Source organism: Myotis daubentonii, chromosome 16 (genome assembly GCF_963259705.1).
Source record: "Myotis daubentonii chromosome 16, mMyoDau2.1, whole genome shotgun sequence".
Classification (NCBI taxonomy): Eukaryota; Metazoa; Chordata; class Mammalia; order Chiroptera; family Vespertilionidae; genus Myotis; species Myotis daubentonii.
The window spans coordinates 35,350,451-35,366,386 of record NC_081855.1 but is presented as its reverse complement, the minus strand read 5'-3'; the positions used below and the strand labels follow the sequence as shown (position 1 = coordinate 35,366,386).

Genomic DNA, 15,936 nt, shown 5'->3' with positions numbered 1-15,936 from the left:
ACATCTGTATTTATACCAGTTGATTCAATCCTATCAATCTCTATTACAAAGGTTAGGGCGTTTCTTATCTCCATTCCAGGGAGTAAAGATTATGTAGCTTAAGCATGATTGTTCACAGTTAAAGTGATTAATTACCCGCCTGGCACTTAGTTGAGGGGTTTTATTCCCTCCCTAACTTCAGGGGAAAATCCCTACCTGGGGAAACAACCTTTCTCAGAGAGGAGTCCTTGGTTAAAACACATAGTGCCAAGAAGGTGAGCAAACATTTTAAGAACAGTATGCCATATATGCCAGGTCCCTTGAAACAGCAAGCATGGACCGGCTCCCGGCATTTGAACATTCATTGAATTGTTCACCTACTGCTTATGTATTTATTGGATCAAAATAGAATAAATATTTTTTCTTATCTGAAACATTGTATTACCCAAGTATATTCTCACTAATATTAAGCTCCAATATGATATAACAACCAGCTAGATTAGACGTCATATTAAACAAAGAAAAACCGTCTGAAAATTATACAACTTACTTTGGCTTCAGTTTCACCCCTGTGAAGAGTGTATAGATGATGGACAGCACTTTGTGATGAGGACCAAGGATGAGTCAGAATTTGGAAGACATGAAAGTCATGGCCAAGGGTATCTGTTGTGACTAGAAGCATTCCTGTAGGACATACCAAAAAAAAAAGGGTAAAAATAAAAATGATTATGCATGTGAATGAAATATTTTCACAAAGTACTCATCATGCTTTAAAATATTTTCAAAGAAAAAATTACCAGTGATATATGATTTAAAAACCTTAAGGCCATGTCAGTATATAATAGTGAGAATACTTGTTTTATGATGTTACCACACGACTAGCAGTAAAGTTTTATATGTATGAATTTAGAGCATTCATAAGCATTTTAAAATAGGCAATTTAATCAACTGAATGTGAAAATCATTGGAACCTACTCCCAGCTTTTGCCATTTCTCAAACCTGAATGTTAAGCTAAATTTATCTACTAAAATAACTACTAATACCCTACTTAATTCACCAGTTTAAAACTTTTTCTCTACCCTGGCATATTTATTGAACTGCCTACAGCAGTGGTCGGCAAACTGTGGCTCGTGAGCCACATGCGGCTCTTTGGCCCCTTGAGTGTGGCCACAAAGTTTCAGTCATACTGTACATGCGTGCCCGCACGTAGTTTTTTGTGGAAGAGCCACACTCAAGGGGCCACAGTTTGCCGACCACTGGCCTACAGTATCACAGAAGTTTTTTATGTCTTCTCATCAAAATTCGATAGTTTATTTTACATTTAGGTCTATCATCCATTTGTAGTTAATTTTTGTACAAAGTGTGAGACAGCAGACAAATTAACTTTTTGCAAATGATGTGCAATTTTTCCAGCAAGATTTCTTGAAGAGACTATTCTTTATCCACTGAATTCTTTATCCTTTGTTATCCAATGTCAACATGCCAAAGGTCAACTGACCATATTTGTGTACATCTTCCTCTAAAAATGCTTTTTTTTTTTCAGGTTCTTTTTTTTTTCCCATCACCATAAAAGTACAATTCTATTTTATCTGTTTCTAAGTTTATACCTTTTTTATACTGTATGTTCTGCCAGGTCTAGAAGTTTTTATGCTGATTACATGGAATTTTCTTTACACACAATCATGCAGCATGTGAAGGGACATAATTTGCCGGGGTCCAACCCCAGCGGGTCCAGGGGTCCCCAAAGGTGTGGACGGAGTCGGCAAAGAAGGAAGGACACGGAGACAGCGTTCAGTTGATCAGCAGCCTAGCCAGGATCTCTAGCCCGGATCTCCAGCCAAGTTCTGGTCTGGATCTCCAGAGAGGTTCTGCTTCGGATCTCCAGCGAGGTTCTGTAGCCATGTTCCCTTGCTAGGTTCTCCAGCCAGGTTCTGTCCAGGCTCTCCAGTCAGGTTCAGTGTCCAGGTTCCAGTCAGGTTCTCCTGCCAATCTCTGTAGTCAGGTTCAGTCCAGGATCCCTGCCATGCTCTCTCGCCAGGCTCCGCCTCCAGGCTCCGAGGCCAGTCCCTGTCCAGGATCCTCCGGCATGCTCTCGCCAGCGAAGTTCTTCTGTCTCTAGAGAACGTTCTGTGTAGGTTCTGTGCCTAGGCTCTGTCTCTCTTGGTCCTGTCTTCCAAGCCCTGTGTCCTTAGTTCTGTGTTCTGAGTTCTGAGTGTTTCTGTCTTGTTACAACTGTATTTATACCAGTTGATTCAATCCTATCAATCTCTATTCCAAAGGTTAGGGCGTTTCTTATCTCCATTCCAGGGAGAAAAGATTATGTAGTTTAAGCATGATTGTTCGTAGTTAAAGGGATTAATTACCCGCCTGGCACTTAGTTGAGGGGTTTTATTCCCTCCCTAACTTCAGGGGAAAATCCCTACCTGGGGATTCAACCTTTCTCGGAGAGGTGACCTTGGTTAAAACACAGCGCCAAGAAGGTGAGCAAACATATTAAGAACCGTATGCCATATATGCCAGGTCCCTTGAAACAGCAAGGATGGACCGGCTCCCGGCAATAATTTGTTTTTTTTTCCAAACTCCATGCCTTTTCTTTCTCTCTCCTCACTACATTTTCTGGGGTAAACAGGTGTAGTGGGAAGCAATAATCAGGTGTTGTTTCCAGTTTTAGGAAAAAGCATTTAATCTTTAAGCACGATGCTAGTTTAGATTTTTTTATTAATGCCCTTTATCAACTTAGTGACATTCTTTTCTACTCATAATTTGTTGAGAATTTTTACAATGTTGGAAGACTTTTAAATCATTTTTTATTTGAATTTTGTTAAAGTTGTATGTACTTTATATATTTTAATTTTCTTCTGGTGTAAATTACTTTCTGTACCTCAAGGAAAGGGCCGTCAATATCTGTAGGGTCGGTGTTTAGTAAGGGGCACTTTTTCATTCAGATTATTAACAACTTGTGTCTTTTCTGTTTTTTCTGTCTTGATCAGTCTGGTTATTTTCGAGGAAACATATTTTGTTGTCATTGATTTCAAGGATTCCTCCTACTATCATAAAGTATATGATAACTTTCAGCAGCACTTCAAAATAATGAATTAAAACTTCCCACAAATGCTCTCTTTTTGGCACGAAATTCGACATTTTTAAGCGTAAAAATATCTATGATGTTAACACCTTCAGAAAATTTGACATATGAAGTTTTGAAGCTTGTCAATATAACAAAATAGTGTACATATGAAATCGCATATATATCAACATATGTGTAATTCCATTTATTGAAAAAAAATCCGCATTATTAACCGGTACACCTAGTAGCAGCCGATTGCCACATCATTAGTCTTGTACTAACTTGTTCGGTGTGAGCAACAGAAAATACTTCGCTTTTGGAGAACAAGACAAATAGGTTTATTTGTGTTACGCTTATTAACTTGTGCAGTTATTCAGTGTCTGGTTAAGTTAATGTTCAAGAAAAAAAATATTAATTTTTATTAAAATGTTCTATTATTTTATGTTAACGATTACTCATTTCAGCCCTTTGTATTCAGCATGTCTCTATTGAAATAAACCTAAGTTTCTATGAAAATTGAAGCTTTTGGTTTTTGTGTGTGGCCCATATCAACTTAAACCTTGTTTATGTGGCCCGTGTTAGCGTTTGAGTTTGACAGGCTTGACCTAGAGCAGCCGTGGGCAAACTACGGTCCGCGGGCCAGATCCGGCCCATTTGAAATGAATAAAACTGAAAAAAAAAAAAAAAAAAAAAAAGACCGTACCCTTTTATGTAATAATGTTTACTTTGAATTTATATTAGTTCACACAAACACTCCATCCATGCTTTTGTTCCAGCCCTCCGGTCCAGTTTAAGAACCCATTGTGGCCCTCGAGTCAAAAAGTTTGCCCACCCCTGACCTAGAGTGTTCTACAAATACCAATTAATTCAAGTTAATTGCTAATGTTATTTGGATCTTCAATATACTTACTGGTTGACTGCCTGCTTTCCTATTTTATTACTAAGTAGAAACTAACATCTCCAATTGTATCTGTGGATATGTTGGGGTTATTTCTCAGTTATACATATAAATTCCCTTAATTTTAGAGCTTTTATTTTTAGGTTCACACATATTTAGGATCGCTATAACTTCTTGTTCAATTACCTCTTTTATGATAATGTCCATTTTAATCCTGCTATTTCCCTTGTTCTGGGGTCTACTTTTTCTGACTTTGATACCAGCACTACAACTTTATTTTGATTGGTGTAAGCATGGTAAATATTTTCCCATTCTTTTACTTTTATAATCAATATAACTATTTAAAATGACTTTGTTTTAAATAACAATTGGAGTCTAGTTTTGGTGTATTGTTGCTTGTTTTAATTCAATCCCTGACTTTTAATTGTGCTTGTAAGTTCATACATATGTAAATTATTTGTAGGGTTGAATTTATATCTGCCATTTTATAATCGTTTGCTATTTTTATGAGTGTCTCTTTATGTCTGTTTATCTGCTTCTCCTTCCCTCTTTTGTATAATTTTGTTATTTATAATATCCAACTTTAATTTATCTATTGACCATTTGGTATATTTCTTTATTTTAACCTTTTCTTGATTGTTCCAGGGATTATAATAAACATATAGCTAAATTTGTGCTAGTCTATATTTTGTCCAGAATTTATATTTTTCTATGGGAGAAGTGGTTTATTAGCTTATTCTGCTTTACCAGAGATGTTATTACATTTCTTTACTGTTAAAACTTTTCCTTGTTGAAAGGAAAGATATGAAAGAATATTAAGCACCTATGGAAAGATACGGTAGGCATTTAAATGGAAAGGTGAAGTATATTTGAGTTTGCTCTTTATTTGGCTAATATACAGTATAGATCTACTCACTACATTGGATTTAAAAATAACATACTAGATGCTGGTGTACTGGTTATTTCCAGGAGAACACATTTTAAATATGAAAGGTGTTATTATTGAAATCTATTCAAATCTATAACAGTTTATATAACACTAGAGGCCCGGTGCACGAAATTCATGCATGGGGGGCAGGGAGGATATGTCCCTCAGCCCAGCCTGCACCCTCTCCAATCTGGGACCCCTCAAAAGATGTCCAACTGCCCATTTAGGGATGTCCGACTGCCCGGTGTGAGATTGTGCCTAAATGGGCAGTCAGACATCCCTCTCACAATTCAGGACTGCTGGCTCCCAACCGCTCACCTGCCTGCCTGCCTGCCTGCCTGCCTGATTGCCCCTAACAGCTTCTGCCTGCCAGCCTGATAACCCCCTAACCACTCTCCTTCCAGCCTGATCAACCTAACTGCTCTCCTGCCGGCCCGATTGCCCCCAACTGTCCTCCCCTGCTGGCCTAGTTGCCCCCAACTGCCCTCCCCTGCTGGCCTGGTCCCCCCACAAGTGCCCTCCCCCTGCTGGCCTGGACCCCTCAACTGCCCTCCCCTGTCGGCCTGGTTGCCCCCAACTTCCCTCCCCCTGCTGGCCTGGTCACCCCCAACTGCCCCCCCTGCTGGCCTGGTCACCCCCAACTGCCTTCCCCTGCTGGCCTGGTTGCCCCCAACTGCCCTCCCCCTGCTGGCCTGGTCGCCCCCAACTGCCTTCCCCTGCTGGCCTGGTCCCCCCCCAACTGCCCTCCCCTGCTGGCCTGGTCCCCCCTCAACTGCCCTTCCCTGCTTGCCTGGTCCCCCCCAACTGCCCTTCCCTGCAGGACTGATCTTCCCCAACTGCCTTCCCCTGCTGGCCATCTTGTGCCGAACATCTTTGACCAGATGGGGCGGCCATATTTGTGTGTTGGAGTGATGGTCAATTTGCATATTACTCTTTTATTAGATAGATTGCCTCCCACCCTGCACCTAACTATGGTCATAATGCCACTGACATACTTTACATTCTTATCATCTTGTTGATGTTATTCAAACAATAAATTGCTAAGATTGGGCATGAATGTTTTATTGTCCTTTTGTGGACAATATTTCTTCACGCCTATTTTTTGCTGAGTCATACTGTTTCTATTACCACAATTCCAATACTAGGTTTTAACTCTACTTTTCCACAACAAAGCTATTTCCTACACATGACAGCCTATTTCATGGAAACATCATTCTGACAGAAACTATAATGAACTTGCATTTATAACACAAATATATCACTCCCCTACTGAAGATAAACTTCATTTCTTTTAGAATCAAAGATCAATATTTTACTCAAAATAAGCATTCAAATGAACACTTTCAATATGCTCCTAGCTTTTGAAATTGATGTTAATATCTAACTTTCTAATATGTAAACAAATTCAAATTTTTAGAGAAATATCCCATTGAAAATTTATGCTTACTATCTTCTGTATATCCTATCTTAAACTTTTCTTTTTCCACTTCTCCACACAAATGTGGCTTCCATAATCCAGAAGGTAGCTTAATTTTTTTGACAAAATTTTAAATGATGGAGGAAAAATTGAAAGAGCAGAGAGGAAGGGAAGAAATAGCTTGTGTAGTACCACACAATCATGTGCTTTCTTTTAATTTATAATTTCCTCTGTTGCACACATTCTGCTGGGAGAAATGACATGCCTTTTTTTTCTTCTAGAAAACAAGTTACAAAGCAGATATACATAAAAGGAAAAACTTGTACAGAGTAGACTGTGGCTTGAGAACTATTTATGCAGCATCAGGAGACTAAACCAGACTAGCCTGGCCATAAACTAAACCTACGCCCCAAATGAGGTGCCAAGCCACAAAATGCATTTGCGTCATCTGGGAATACAAGGAAAAGAAGGACTTCTAATTATAGGGCCTGGAAGCGGAAGCCTAGTGTGATTAGCTGTTTAGGCGCTGTTGTATGTTTATCTGGAAGCTTCCTCTCCCTCACTCTCAGCCTCAAGTTTGATAGATGAGCGTTAGCATTAGAGGGTGGAAATTGAAGCTGCTGACGGTACATGGCGTTCTCCAAAACCTGAGACTGGAGCCTGAACATTAAGGCTTTTGCGGCCTCATAAGAACATAAGTCTTTTCAACTGGGCGTCAGCTGGTTAGCCCAAAAGGCAAAATTAAAGAGCAGCAGACCTCCACTGGACATATGCTATAAAAGCTTGGAAACATGAGTAGGTATGTCTTTTTGCCATATCCTATTTATAACACCTACCTAATTGTATGTTTCTTTATCACATGCACACATATGAACTGGAAGACAAATTACCAGCTATTCACACTCTCCTCCAAAAAGAGACATGAACACTGATAATCTTGGTCAAATAGAAATCTTTACAGGATTTCAGATTATATCACTCATAAAATAATTTTGTTTTGGTATTAATTCTTGTAAATTCAATACTTTCCCATCAATACCTGTGGAGATTGAAACTTCCAAATTATTTAAATTTTTAAAGCTACAAGTCATATTTGTAAACATAAAAGCAAAGAAACAGAATCCTAGTACTAGTCAAAGTCTATTAGGTCTTCAAATTACATAAAACCGCTATAATATCCTATCCTATTAAAGTCTGATTAATAAAACCTTTAAGATGAATAGGAATACTTAAAGCAATGGTCTCAAAGTCTCCCTATGGGTAGCATCAATTACCACAGTTTTTAAGCTGCTTAAAGATGCTATAATATACATTGTATTCTTCCACATTTGTGGCCCATAATATATATTAAGACTTTCTAATATTTATGCTTGATAATGCCATTAAAGGCACTGAAATAAACACTATCGAAGGAACAAAGGACATGATTCATTTGATCCCTTCCAAAAGTTGCACGTATCCAGAACCAAGATAAGTCACAACAAAAATCTCTGATGTGGCTCTTATTCATTTGTTCCATGTGGAAAAGTCTAAAATCAACAATTAGCTCATTTGTATTTATAACTTTTTAAGTCCACCCTCCTTCATTTTTAGGGAGACAGTTAAATGTCCTAACATCTTCATTTAAATAATTAATGTGTTTTCATTCTTTCATTTTGTATCAAGAAATTCTTTTTCTGAAAATATCTTTAGCTATAGTCAATGGGTTTTCATATTAAGTGTTCTATTATTTTCAACAGTCTGTTCATCCAATAGACATATAGGAAAGTGGTATGTATCCATATGTAATCTTATTTTTCCAAGTGGTTGACTATATTTGTCAAATACCAGAATATTTTAAAACTTTATTAACCTCTACTAATCCATCATTCATATACAATAAATGCACTCAAGGTAAGTGAACAGTTTCATGAGTCTGACAAGTATGTACACCTATAAAACTCTACCATATCAAGACAGAGAACATGTAAAAAAAATCCTTGTGTCCACTTGCAGTCCATCCCCTCCCCATTCCATGGCCCCAGGCAACCACTGATTGGCATTCTATCATTATGAATTAATATTGCCTGCTTTAGAATTCCACATAAATGTAATCACACAAAATTTTTCTAGCCCTATCTGCTGCAGATAGCATGAGTCCAATCATTGATTTATATCACTGAGCAGTTTCATTATACGGGTACATGAAAACTTATATATCCATTCAGCAATTATTTCCAGTTTGGGGTTATTGTGAATATGAAGATTTAGGTACAAGCTTCTGTGTGGACACTTGTTTTTCTTCTCTTAGGTAAAATGTTCAAGTGGAATTGCTGCGTCATATGTATGTTTAACTTCACAAGATACTGCAAAAATGTTTCTCCAAAGCAGCATGTAGCATAAGGTCCATAATCTCATCAATAGTGTATTGTTAGTCTTTTTAAATTGTAATCATTTCAGTGAGTATTTGGTTATCTCTCATAGTTTTATTATGCCGTATTTTCTTTTCTTTTCTTAATATATTTTATTGATTTTTCACAGAGAGGAAGGGAGAAGAATAGAGAGTTAGAAACATCGATGAGAGAGAAGCATTGATCAGCTGCCTCCTGCACACTCCCTAATGGGGATGTGCCCGCAACCAAGGTACATGCCCTTGACCAGAATCGAACCTGGGACCCTTGAGTCCGTAGGCCGACGCTCTATCCACTGAGTCAAACCAGTCAGGGCAATGCTGTATTTTCTTGGTGATTAAGTGATATTGATCAGTTTTGGTGTTATAGGTATATATGTCTACTTCACATTTGTATATACCATGTCACTCACAGCTTTTATTAGTTCCTTCAGATTTAATTGACCGCCTTTGCTAAATTAACTATGAGTACTGGGCAGTGAGGGATGGGAGGAAAGAGGGCACCTCCTTACTGATGGACACCCAGGACCAGGGCTGCCTTAGGACTTTCATCAGCTCTGGACATTCTTTGTCTTCACAGGACCCCTCTTCCATGAAAAATTATTTAAAATTACATTTTATGACTACAGTTGTTTGTTTTAATTGTATATTAAAGCATTCCTATAACCTAAAAGTTTATATACTTTTTTTGCTCTTAAAAGGGATGAAGCATTTTGGGGGGAACCTCCTAGTAAAGTACTGTGGGCCCCAGGCTTGATGAATCAAACCTGCAAGGTTCCCTCTGACTCTCATCCAGGTCTAATCCAACAGTGAACATAAAGCAAAGACAAGAAATCCCTCAGGTGCTAATTCACTGCACAAGTAAGACATACCCATCAGTTTACAAGATGACAAAACAAGAGAGTAACTACAGACCTAAAGAAACACCCACTTCTTGTGGGGGGTGGGGTGGAGGAGAAAAAGCAATAAGCTCTTCAAGCTGCCTTTGCAGTCTGAGTGATATAGTGTGACTGGCAGTGATACACCAGAACTGTTAGAGGGAAAATCTAAAGCCACATAACTCTGTTAATCTGCGAGGCATTATAGATATTCACAAAAATCAAGACCACCTGACCACCTGCTGTGATCAATGCAGGGCGGGGGGGGGGGGGAGAGAGAACTATGTGCATTAAAGAAAACTTAAACTTTCCTAATGATCAATCCAGGACCACCATCACCTTTCAATACACAGCATTTACGTAGCCAGAAAAATGTAAAGTCTCTTAAAGATACAGTCATGCACCCAAAGGGGTCCTTGTTTAATCTATTTGACTAGACAACCAACATTCATTTTTGTCTTATTAATGGATGAAAAAACAACTTCCCTGACAAGAAAGGGTAATTATTTAAAATGTAGATTTGTTGCAATTCACAGCTCTCAGCTACTCAGCTGGCAGAAATAACGCCTTTGGACAGCAGATCAATTATTTACCAAATTAAAGACAGCAGGTCTGTTTCAGAAATGTCAGGCTTACTGCAGAGTTGAGAATGTCTTTCATATGCTTCTAATATCTAATTTAGTTAATAAAATTAATTAATTTGATGTCAAAGGCAACATAATTAATAATATGGCAATCTAGTGAATTCAGTTACATAAATATAATGTAGCTTCTACAAGATAGATCACTCCCACAATTTAGGAAGAGAGACAATTCTTACTGGAACCACAATTAGATATAAATTGGTTTTACTCAACAAATGACTAATTACGTTGATTTAATGCCTTATCTCTGCCCTGCCATAGTATCTCCATAATTACAACAATAAAGAAAGAAACAATTAATGTAATTATTCAATACTAGAGGCCCGGTGCACGGATTCATGCACTGTGGGGTCCCTCAGCCTGGCCTGCAGGGATCGGGCCGAAACCAGCTCTCCAACATCCCCCAGGGGGTCCCGGATTGTGAGAGGGCCCAGGCCAGGCCAAGGGACCCCAGCATTGCATGATCGGAGCCAGGGAGGGACCACAGGAGGTGTCCAGGGCGTGTCTGGTCCATCTCCCCCAGTTCCAATCAGCCGGACCCCAGCAGCAAGCTAACCTACTGGCCCCTGGTGGTCAGTGCACATCATAGTGGCTAGTTGAATGGTTGAATGGTCAGAGGGACAATTACCATATTAGGGTTTTATAGAGAGAGATATAATTCCTCAATATCAACTACATGAAAATTGACAGGGTAAAAAAACCTCGGGGACAAAATAAAAGCTCATCTCTAGCAGAAAACATTTCAAAAGGATACTCTTGAGGGGTATCTATAATAATAAAAGGGTTATATGCTAATTAGACCAGACATCCTTCCGGACGAAGCTGGGGCCAGAGGGAAGCCCAGGTCCCAGATGCTGGAGGGGAACTGGTGCCGGCAACTGGGGGAAGGAAGACCTACGCTTGCACAATTTTTGTGCATTGGGCCTCTAGTAAATAAATAAAAAACTAGGATGAGAGAATTAAAAATAATTTAGACAGTTAATATTTATTGAGGTCTCAGTATACTGGCCTTCATTTTATTGGTGAGGAATTTAAAATACTGAGAGTGATCCAAGCAGATAAAGTAACTTGCTCAATTAAGTGGCAAGGTGAGGTGGGGGCAGCAGGGACGGGGGGGAGAATGACATTTTATGTAGGGTCAGGTAAATCTTCCTAAAATAATATTTAAAAATGGGACTCAAGAGGTAAATAAGAGTTAGCCAGGTCAAAAAGGATTCTAGGCAGAGGGAAAATGATGTAACATGTTTAAGGAGCTGAAAAATATCTACTATGGATAAATGTTGGAGGGAAAATGTAGACCTGGTTGAAACTGTCAGTCACTGTGCCAGACTTTCAGACAATACACTCAGAGAAATAAGGAAGTTGTTGAAAGATAGAAGTATCGTTAATATCTTACAAAATAACTGAATACCTTAAAGTGGAATTAAACACGTAGAATTAAGTATGATGCAACAATCACAGCTAAACAGAATAACCTAGAATTGGGCTGTGATCAAATAAGATGTTTTAAAAACAAAGAGTAACAATGATTCTCAAAAGTACTGTTATGGATTGAATGTTTGTGTAGCTCCAAAATTCACATATTGGAACTCTAAAAACCCAGTGTGGCAATACATGGAGATGAGGGCTCCTAGGAAATAATTAAGTGTGTATATATCAGGTCACAATGGAGAGGCTCTGACCTGATAGCCTTAGCATCTTACAGGAAGAGAGCCACCTCTTTCTTTCTCCCTGTTCCATTGCACCAAGGAAAGGCTATGCAAGCTCAGAGCCAGGTGGTGGCCATTTGCTAGAAACCAAATCATCCGGAACCTTGATCTTGAACTGTCCGAAAATAAATTTCTGTTGTTTAAGCCATCAAGTCTACAGTGTTTTGTTATGGCAGCCCAAGCTAATACATGTACAAAGGTTGTGGTGTAAACCAGTGTCCTAGAGAACATTTGACACACTTGAATGACCAGCGCAGAGACTTTTGATCTGAATTTGTAAAATCAAAAGAAGCTGTTGTTCTTGCCCTATGACAAAAACAAACTGATAAATAACAAAAATCAAAGCACTTAAAAAATCTATTTAAAAGTTCAGTATAAAAACACCGAAATAGGAGCAGCTGCTCTCACCTCAGACAATACAACCGGAAAGAGAGCAATCCACAATAGGTGAGGGTAAGAAGGTACCGAACTTTAGAAAAATTTCCAAAGGCTCCATTTAAGCTGACACTACAGATTAGAATTCTGCCCCCAAGAAAGTACAATTCTGTATGCAAGCAATCAAGAGGATTAAATTAATAATGCCAAAAGCTGTGAACATAGAAAGACAACTGACAATTGCTTGGGGGGGGGGGGGGAGGTGGTCCAACTAAAACATCATCTCTAGTTGAAATACTTATCAAAACTATGGGCAAAAATACAGATATTCCCAGACAGAAAATAGCTTAAAGAGGTCATCTTCATCAGAGAACCCAAAAATAACTCACAAAAGTGTGTACTTTATTGAGAAAAGTATAAAAGGAAGGATAGTATTTTGAAAAGAATGAAGAAAAGTTAACAGAGCCTCTGAGACCTGTGGGATACCATCAAGGAGATGAATCTATGAATCATGGAGTTCCAAAGGAAAGAAGAGGAAAACAAGAAGCAGAAAGAATGTTTTAAAAAATGACTGAAAAAAAGGAAGAAAAAGATAAGAAAAGAAAATAAACAGTGACTAAGAAGTCCCAAATTTGAATTAAAAAAAAATTTAAGTTAGTAAAATAATTCTTTATCTGCAAAGGTGGATACATATCAATATTAATATGTCAAAACCCACAGAATGTAAAACCACCAACAGTGAAACCTAACATAAACTAAAGACTTTGACTGATAATGATGTATCAGTATTGATTCATGATTATAACAAAACTACCACTGTGGTGTGGCATGTTGGTAGTATAGGAGGTTATGTGTGTGTGAGAGAGACTTTTCTGTACTTTCCATTTGTTTGCTGGAACCTAAAACTGCTTTTTAAAAAAAGTGTATTAATTTTATTTTAAAACTTCCCTAGAAATGGTATTCATTTTATATCTAAATAATTGAAAGCAACAAACTTACACCACCCATATTGAAGCTGTCCAGATCTAAGCATGGAGGCCTCTCTGGCACTTCTAACCAAATCATAAATGTTGCCATTAAAATATCTGTTTTAATTCAGGTCTCAGAGTCATAGCTAGTAAACAAGAATGGGAAGGAGAAATTGAAAAACAAACTGAATGCAGCTGCTCACAGCTCTATTTAATGGCATCCCTTAATTTCTTTTCTGAGTAGGTCCCATACAAGACTGAACCTCATGCCACTGACTCACACAACCTACTTTTTCCTCTTAATTCACTTTTAGAGTTATTTCATCATGTACATATTACATTGCTTTTAATGTGGACAACAGGTCTGGTTTGTTCTTGAATTTTGATGTCCAGTACATTTTAACAGCTCTGTCATCTAAAAATATGCTTCTCTAAAAAAGAAACTAATAAATTTATTTATATTCCTAGTATAGTACAGGTAAAGATTAGAGAAAGATTAGGTTTTAAAAAAAAAAAAAATATGTTTTTTGTTTTAATGAACTTCTCTAAATTTATAAACACTATGGTTGTTATTGCCCACCCTACAGTCCCTATGAAAAAACCTTTAACCAAATAGACTATTACAAGGGCAAAAGAGTTAAAACTTATTGGTATAAATTTAGAAGTATGAAAAAAATTAAAAATATGTATGGATACATGTAAAGAAAAACTGGAGAATGTCATTGGAGGATCTACAAGTTATATTTTGAAAAAGGCCAATTTAAATAAAAAATCATAAGTACTGTGTGAAGGACCACTTCATACAGTACTTATGTGTACAAAATACCAATTAATATATATTCAGAAGCTAACAAAAATAATTCAGCCAGAGAACAAAAAACTGCCTCATTTTATAACATAAGTAAATTTACAAAGAAATAATTATACAAAGGTTGATAGAAAATTCATCATAATGGAATAAATAACATCTACTAAGGCCGTGGTCGGCAAACTGCGGCTCGCGAGCCACATGCGGCTCTTTGGCCCCTTGAGTGTGGCTCTTCCTAAGCCTTAGGAGTACCCTAATTAAGTTAATAACAATGTACCTACCTATATAGTTTAAGTTTAAAAAATTTGGCTATCAAAAGAAATTTCAATCGTTGTACTGTTGATATTTGGCTCTGTTGACTAATGAGTTTGCCGACCACTGTACTAAGGTATCCATGCATTTACAAATGGCAACGCAGCTTCTCGACTCAAATAGTTCATATGTATGTATTTCTATCTTAATCTGGGAGGGTTGGCTAAAACAAGAAACATGATACAGAAACTTGACAAATAAAATGTTACCTAATGTTAGGAGCTAGATAATAGTTGGCAGCCATAGCCATTCTCTGGTAGGCAGCTTTTAAAACACACACACACACACACACACACACACACACACACACAAAGGCTTTCAAATCATTGAGAATTAAATATTTTATATACACACTTGTGCCATACTCAAGCAGTATCAGTCATATTCTGAATAGTAAAAATACTAAGAGCTGAACAGTAAATAACCAAGATAAATTGTAAGCAAATGTATGAAATCTCTGCCTACCAGCATCTATATTTTGCAGACCAATTTTGTGAGTGGTTGCTGAGTTATGAACCCTCCATTTAATTCAAATATTTAAACAGGTACAAAACATTTATAAAACGTTGCAGAAATGACGACGCATTGAAATATCTCTACCACATAAGAAATTGATCAGTTCTTGGTATAGATTCTGCTTCACAATTTATGTTGAACGTGCAATATATTTCTTGCCTCTTTCACTCAACTAATATTTCTTTATATGCCAGGCATTGAATCATTATTTCCTAGCTAATTATCTTTTAGGTTCCAGTTTAGAACTGAATTCCCCTTGAAGAATGTTGCCCAATAATCAAAGACCAAGTTAATAGTCATCTCATCTCCTAGCAGGCTCTCCTAACTCCACAAAGCATTCTCCTTCCTTAAGTCCCTATCACACCAGCAGACTCCATGGGTGTTGACTCTCTCTGAATCACCATGACTGAGCCAGGCAATGTGAATGGAGTCTCTAGTTAAAAGAAAGAGTTAGTTTCTAATGCGTTGGCTGAAAATCACGCCAAGGGTTACTCTTTTTGATAATGGACTCAAACATTTTTAGTGCCAGGAACTTTTTAACAATATGGTAAAGCCTAGAAACCTCTTTCAAAGACTAATATTTTTTAAAAGACAAAGTAAAATACTTAAAATATATTATTTTTATTCATAGATTAAAATATAGGCTTTACCATAATTTTGAACCATAAAAAATATTTAGAGAGTAACATAAAAAGAAATGTGCAATTGAGGCATACAAAGAGATGAAGGGAGTGCATATTAGTAAGTAAAAGAAGGCAATCTGAAATGACTACCTACTGTAAGACTCCAATCTATGGCATTCTGCAAAAACCGAAAGTATGGAAACGGTGGAAAAAATCAGTGGTTGTCGGGGTTCAAACAAAGCGGGGAGGAATGAACAGGCAGAGCAAAGGGGACTTTTAGGGAAGTAAAACTATATGGTGTAGTATTATACTGGTGGATACATGTCACTATATATTTGTCAAAACCCACAGATTATAAACCAAGAGTGAATCCAAATGTAAACTGGAACTCAGGCTAACTAGGCTAACAAATATTTAAAGATAA

At 37.6% G+C, this 15,936-nt stretch overlaps 1 protein-coding gene across 10 annotated transcripts in view; it reads right to left on the bottom strand.

The window, feature by feature from the left end:
* Positions 1 to 15,936, bottom strand: part of BCAS3 (BCAS3 microtubule associated cell migration factor) — a 480,998-nt gene that overhangs the window by 350,028 nt on the left and 115,034 nt on the right. For all 10 annotated transcript variants that reach the window (XM_059669762.1, XM_059669761.1, XM_059669765.1 and 7 more), the window contains exon 14: positions 530 to 663. In XM_059669762.1, the coding sequence (XP_059525745.1) occupies positions 530 to 663 (134 nt within the window). The remainder of the gene's footprint in view (positions 1 to 529; positions 664 to 15,936) is intronic.